Source organism: Trichechus manatus, unplaced genomic scaffold, assembly GCF_000243295.1.
Source record: "Trichechus manatus latirostris isolate Lorelei unplaced genomic scaffold, TriManLat1.0 scaffold00027, whole genome shotgun sequence".
In the NCBI taxonomy this organism is placed as follows: Eukaryota; Metazoa; Chordata; class Mammalia; order Sirenia; family Trichechidae; genus Trichechus; species Trichechus manatus.
This window is the reverse complement of record NW_004443963.1, coordinates 16,093,306-16,100,492: the sequence shown is the minus strand read 5'-3', so window position 1 is coordinate 16,100,492 and position 7,187 is coordinate 16,093,306. Positions and strand designations below refer to the sequence as shown.

General features: G+C 51.8%; 1 protein-coding gene across 1 annotated transcript in view; it reads right to left on the bottom strand.

Annotated features, from left to right (window-relative positions):
• Positions 1-5,526: 5,526 nt before the first annotated feature.
• Positions 5,527-7,187, bottom strand: part of LOC105756164 (TRIO and F-actin-binding protein-like) — a 20,426-nt gene continuing 18,765 nt past the window's right edge. Inside the window, exon 6 of the mRNA XM_012554804.1 lies at positions 5,527-7,187. This exon is cut by the window's right edge and continues 5 nt beyond it. Within this exon, the coding sequence (XP_012410258.1) occupies positions 5,527-7,187 (1,661 nt within the window).

The window sequence follows — 7,187 nt, the reverse complement described above, 5'->3', positions numbered from 1 at the left end:
CTTCTCAGGGGGCTCTCGCAGCCCGTTACTGGGGGGCTCCTCCCAGGCCTCTGACCGCTGCCCCCAGCTCTCATCTGACCCCCTGGGAGGGCCCCTCCACGTGCCCTCGGAGACTCTGGTGGCCCCCTGGCTGGACTCCCCAAGTCCTTGCCAGCCCCCAGGGCCCGGGGCCTCCTCCTGATTGCTCCAGTCCCTCTCCAGGTGTCTGTGGGGGGCCCGGGAACCTGGAGGCTCCTCCTGACTTGGCCACCCTCCCAGAGGCTGCCTCGGACCCACTTGGCCACTCTCCAGAGGTCTCTCTGTCCGCCGATCCCTCTCTGAGGTCCTGGCCAATGTCCTGGGGAGCTGCAAGGACCCCTGGATCCGCCGGTCCCACTCAGGCCGCCTCTCAGGGCTCCTGGCATGAGGGGCCTCTGCTCGGCTCCGCCGGGCTGGTTCTGCCTGCTTCGGAAGGGGCTTGGTCACCTGAGGATGAGGCAAGGGGGTGGGTGAGGCTCCAGGCCCAGGGCTGGGTGGCCACTGTCTGGGAGTGTGGGGACCCAGGGTCTCAGCCAGGCCCCGTGAGAGGCCAGGCTTTGTCCTAACTGCAGCCTGGGTTAAAGCAGGTGGAAAAGTGCACAGGGTCCCTGGGATCCCCTCGGAGGGGCCCCCTCTTCCCTCTCACTCACTTTCCTCAGTCCCAGAAACAGATCTGCAAAGAGCTGCTCACTTTCAGGGCTTCCCCCGCCCCCCAAGAGATTGATTCCAACCTGGGCTATCAGGTGCCTGAATTTCCACCACTTAAACCCCATCGCACTGGGCTGGGCCTCATCCTCCAACGGCTTCTTCAAAAATAACAAACTCCTACCCTGGAAAAGACAGCCCTAGAGGTGGATTGGTAACGCTTTTTCTGAAAATGGCTCAGGCCTCCACCCACGTATGGGAGAAAGGGCCAGCGCAGAGGGGCTATCTTCAAAAGGAAAATCTGGGTCCCTCGCAACTTTGCCAATAGCTGCTGGCCCATGGGGAGGAGGGTAGCTGGACACCCATGGTTCAGGCTTAAGACTGTGTCATAAAGGACCTCCCTTCCCAGGACCCCACTGGCCCCTGGGGGAGGGGAAAAGCCATGGCCCACCACTTGGGGGGTGTCGGTGGGGGCTGGCACTGCTCACCTCCCTGCTGAAGGCTGGGCTGGACTGTCTTCGGAGAAGGTGACTCTGATCTTGGCCAGGCCGCTTCGACCGCCCCTCGTCCCGGGCCTGGAAGGCCCCTGGTGCCTCGGACTTCCTACAAGCAAATGCAGCCGCCCCTCTGAGGGCCCTTGGGATGGCTCCCCACATTCCCGGCACCCCAGCTGCTTTGCTCCCACCCTCAGCCAGAGGAGATGTGGGAGATCCAGGGGCCCATCACACTGTGGAAGGCCCTACGTGAGGGATGACCCTCTCAGGGCCTCAGTTTCCCTTTCTGAAAAATGGGATGGTCAATGCCGCTCTACTTGCCTCATGATGAAATGAGAAAAGGGGTGAGCAAAGGCGGGGGGATCAGGCCTTGGCCACGGCTGCCTCCTGTCTACTCAGCACTTCCGGCTACTGACAACCACGCCACCAGCCACCCCCCCCACCCCACGCAAAGGTTAGACTGCTTCCGGTGGGAATTAAGATTTATTGAGCACCTACTGTGTACCTGGCACTATGCACACATAATCAAACAGCAAACATTTACTGAGCACTTCCTATATTCCAGACACCAAGCACTGTGTACATATTATCTTATTTCATCCTTTCGTAACTTGTGAGGTGGGTACAGGAGATGCAGATTATTATGTGCCCCCCATGTTCCATTCTTTCTACCCTTTTCCTGCCCATATGGAAAGTTCTGGACTTCTCAGACCTGCCTTTTTGCCCCTTCTCAGTGTTACTAACAGAATTCCAGCACTTAGCCTTGAAAACTCCAGGCCATCTTCTTGGTAAAAGAGCTCTTAGCAGGATCAGAAGGAAGAAATGTTCTCTCTTCCCCCACAAATTCAGAAAGCCAACATATAAACTGCCCATGCAAATGTCACTTCTAAGACATCCGGATGTCAGGAATTGGTGCCACATCTGGCAAAGGTAACCTCTAACCTGTAAGATGTCTCTAGTTCGAGTTAGTTGTCTTGCTTAGTAATTGGTAGCCATGGTAATTAATATTTAACGTGACATCTCTGTTTGCTGGAAAGTAAGAGCTCTTGGCCAAGAAGGATCTGGGTATATCTCTCCCATCCCACATGCAAGGGGGTAAAACAAAAGACCCAGCCACTCGGTAGACATTGATTTCAATGGTGTTTAAGAGTTTGATTTCATCTCAGTGACAAATGGGGCTGTGCCTTGGTGGCCGAATTGAACCCAGGGGAGAAGGCAGGAAGAGACAACCCTGTGCTGAGCCCAGACATAAGCCGGCAAAAAGGGAGGGAAGAGGAACCTCTACTCAGGTCCCTATGAGGCCCATTCTCTGCAGTCTGCCTCCCACTAAAGAACTATGCTGGAACTCTACAGAGCCTTTGGAGAGTGAAAAATTACGGGATGGGCTTGGGGCTTGTTGTTGTTGATGTTGTCTTATGCCTTTTTCCAATGTCATTAGACTCTAATCCATAAGATAATTAGAGTTTTTAGCAGTTTTCAGCAGTTGGCTCAGAGGGGAGTCAAAGTTCCCTACCCTGGAGTAAGTGTTTTTAGTTTGAGGGCTGCCTGATCAGGTTCAATTTTTAATCTGTTTTAGGGTGAGCAATCTTCCTTGCTCTGTGAGGGCTGAGACCTGCCGGGTGAGTTTTCCCCAGAACTGTGGAGTATAGGAGTCACTAGGTAGGAAAAGCCCCAAACAGGACTAGCTGGACAATCCTCCCTAAGGGGGAGATGATAGAGGAAAATTCCTAGTGCAGGTGGGTAGGCAAGTGGGTGCTTTCTGTTGAAGGGGTGCATCTTCTTCCACATAAATTCCAGCTTGCCTGCTTGCTCGATAATTTAATCATTCCTCTGGGAGGTTTTCTCCCCACGGGGAACTGAGAGATAAGATAAAGGACTCAAGAGGATTCTGGACCCCTGGGGATTCCCAGGCTTTCTGATGCTGAAGCAAGAGCACCTCCTCAACCACCTGCTTCTGAGGGTTGTGTGCCCGCACCAAGGATGGCAAAGGAAAGGTGTTTCCTTTGGAAGCAGAGATGGGCTCTCAGACCTTCAGAGAAGATTCAAGAACAAAAGTCATCAAGTCTAGCAAATTCAGTGGATTTTAGAACCAGTACCTCTTTTGAATTTAGTACCAGTACCAGTTGCCCCTCAGTTGACTCAACTCATGGCAACCCCATGTGTGTCAGAATAGAACTGTGCTCCATAGGGTTTTCAATGGCTGAACTTTTTGGAAGCAGTTCACCAGGGCTTTCTTTTGAGTTGCCTCTGGGTGGACTCGAACCTCCAACTTTTTGGTTAGCAGCCAAGTGCTTAAACCATTTGTACCATCCAGATACTCCTTTTTTTAATTTAAGAGACTACAAAATGCTTACATGATTCTAAGTTAAGAGATCTCAAAGGCATCTAGGGGAAAAAAGTTAAGATATCAAGCTAAAATTCCTAACGTTTTAATGTGATATCTCTTTAAAAAAAATTCTCCAGGCTCAGCTAGAACAATGCTGACAGAGTAGATGCTCAATAAATATATGCTGAATGAATAAATGAGAGAGAGGGAAAAAAAAAAGCATGTCTCTACAGCTACCCAGCCATAAATTCCAGTCTGTCACTGACAGATGCTTAAACTAAACCACTTGCCATCAAGTTGGCTCCGACTCATGGCGACCCCATATGTGTCAGAGTAGAACTGTTCTCCATAGGGTTTTCAATGGCTGATTTTTCAGCAGTAGATTGCCAGGCCTTTCTTCCAAGGCATGTCTGGGTGGATTCAAACCTCCAGCCTCTCAGCAGCCAAACACGTTAACCATTTACACCCCTGAAGGGCTACATAAATACTTAAGTAGATTTAAAATGCCCTCTGAAGAGGACTAATGGTTTTCTACTTAGAAAGACGCCACATAAGTGGAAATTTTTAAATTACTCGATAGAGTTACAAACCCTTGGTTAAAAGGTAAATAATCCACTTCAAAAAGAATAAAAAATAAAATGTATGCAAATGACTGTGTAAAAATAATCACATGATTAATAAAAGAATAAGCATATTCCTGATTTCTAATGTAAACTCTTTCTCTAAGAGTTTTCCCAGCAAGAAAAAAAGAAAATTTAGCTTTGGCTTAAAGACTTTCATGTCCGAGCTGAGTTATCAGATCAAGTCAAAAGCATTCACGTTGACATCAGACCAAAACTAGTAACCATAAAAAGGTCAAAGAAAGAATTACACTCATGCTGGAGACCACAAAGGTTGTTGCCTGGATATTAAGTGGCTCGAGCTTACTGGAAAAGGAAATTTGAAGAATAAGAGATAAGGTTTCTCGTGCAGATTCAAATCTAAGAAATGTGCCTACAGGGCCAACAAAGAAGAGGATTCTAGATGCAAAATACTACATGCCCCTTTAGGTGATGTGAGTCGGAATCAACTTGATGGTAGCAGGTTTGTATTTTGGTTTGTTTTTTAGGGTGATAGGACTGTTCTAACGCTAGATTGTGGTGATGCTTGTTCAACTTGGTAAACATACTAAAATTAACTGAATCGTACACTTAAAGTTTTGAGACTTCCAGGCCTACTTTTTATTTAGTTATTTGTCTTCTTGACCAGCCCTGATCCTTGAAAACCCCGGAGCTGGAACGGTGGGGAAAGAAATCCCAGGCAAAACAGGATAAAATATTTCCCCTTCCTGCAGGGCTGCAGAGAAACAGACACTCGGCTGGGTTGTGAACCACCCGTGCAAGTGGTACTGCTAACCAAGGAGACTTGCCAGACCCCTGACTTCAGGTGTTGTCACTATGTCCCAGGAAAGCAACGTTTAACCTCTAAAAAGCTTGCAATTCTGTGGGTTCTCTTATTTAAAATATGTGGCTCTGGCAGTTAAGTTTTATACTGACATCCCCGTTTTCTGAAAGGGACAGGGGCCTGGGAGTTTTCTTTCCTAAAGCAGGAGAGAATCAGGAGCATTTGCGTCTTCTCCCACATGCAAGGAGGCCGAAACAAAATACACCCACGGTTCTGGATCAAACAAAGCGTTTGAGAGTTTAACTTCATGTAAAGTAATGTACTAACGTTTTCCCCATTTTACAGATAAGGAAACTGAAGCTCAGGTAGGTAAAATCACTTTACCAGGTTATACAGGTTGGTGAGTGATTTGAACTCAGCCTGCCTGACCCTGGTCTTCACTCTTAACCGCTAGGCTATTCACGTAGTCCTAAAAAAAAGAGGCTAATATGCAGAAAGAGAGAGATGAAGTGACTTGTCCAAGGTCACACAGCCAGTAAGTGGCAGGATGGAGATTTGAACCCTTTCTGTCTGGCAACTGAAGCCACCTAATTTTCCACCTGCCCTGCTGCTGGCCAAGGCGCCTCCTCCCCAGTCCACCTGGCCAACCCCGCCCTGGGCTCACCTGCGCTCTTGCCCGAAGAGGCGCTCCACTTCTGCTCGGCCAGGGCTGCGGGTGCGGCCCCCGTTGCTGCCCTGTGCCTGGGGCCCTGGCTCCCTCTGTGCCAGCCTCCTGGGCGGGGGCAGGTCAGCCAGCATGGTGTACTCCTCCCTATCCAAGCTGTGCCTGGTCTCCCCGGGTGGTGCCGAGCCCCGGGAGCCCCCTGAGCTGCCTGGTGGAGGTGAGAGTGCCAGGAGCGCTAGGTCACTGGGCGGGTGGCGGGGTGGGGAGGAGGCTCGAGGTGCATCCCGGTGCCCAATGCACACTTGGGGGAGCAACATAGGGGCGCCATTTAGAGAGTCAGTGGAGGGGGCCAGGCTCTCCATACTGGTCCCAGGGGGGTCCTGGAAGAAGAGGGAAGGCTCGGGGGCCTGGCGTGGTGGGGAGGAGAAGTAAGGTGCATCTCGGTGCCCAATGCACACAGGGGTGGGGATGTGGGGGGGCTCATACAGAGAGTCGGTGGAGGGGACTAGGCTCTCAGTGCTGGCCCTGGGGAGATCTTGGAACAAGAGGGAGGGCTCTGGGGCCTGTCGTGGTGGGGAGGAGGCTCGGGGGGCATCACGGTACCCAATACACACAAGTGGGGGGAACTGGGGAGGGTCATGCTGGGGGGACTGACTTTCAGCATCTGATGTGTCTGGGAGGAAGGGGAAGGGGTGGAACTGGGCATGGCGGGGAGGCGAGGAAGCCCGGGGGGCATCCCGGTGTCCAATGCATACAGCAGGTGGTATATAGGGGGGGTCATGGTGGACAGAATCACTCTCAGATGCACGGGGTTCTGGGAAGAAGGGGAAGGGGTCATGTTGCAAATAGCGAGGTGGAGAAGAGGCTCGAGGGGCATCCCGGTGCCCAATGCATACAGCACATGGTGGCTGGGAGGGATCAGAAGAGGTCTGGGATGCACCATGGCTAAGGGGGTACAGAGGAGAGGAGGCACTGTGGTGGCCTGGGTTATGGGAGGAAGAGGCGGCCCGGGATGGTGAGTTGTGCTGTGTGGGGCGAGAGGAGGACTGGAGTGGGTCACGCTGGACTGGTCTAGTGGGAGATGAGGTCAGAGGCCTGTCACCTTGGATTGGCCGGAGGGCAACAGATGCCCAGGGAACCTCGCTTTGCTTGGAGCGAGATGGCGAAGAGGTTCGGGGGCCATCACTCTGGGTCGGCCGGAGGGGAAAGGAAGCCCAGGGGATGTCTTTGTTAGTACGATGGGGAGAGGAATTCCTGGGATTGTTCCGTTGAGTGGAGCGATGGGGAGATGCCGGTCTAGGGTTGTCCTGTTGAGTGCAGCTTTGAGGGGAGGAGGTTCCAGGTTTGTCCCACTTTGAGGAAGAATAACGTGGGTTGTTTTGTGATGTGGAAGAGCAGTGAGGGTTGCCCCGTTGGGAACAAGATGCTCTGGGATTATCCCATTGGGTACAAGAGGTTTTAGGGTTATCTCGTTGGGTAAAGGAGGTCCTGAGGGTGTTCTGTTGGGTACAAGAGGTTCTGGGATTGTCCCGTTGGGCACAGGATTTTCTGGGATTGTCCCATTGGGTGGTTCGGTTGGGAGAAGAGGTTCTGGGATTGTCCCGTTGGGTGGTTCGGTTGGGAGAAGAGGTTCTGGGATTGTCCCGTTGGGTGGTTC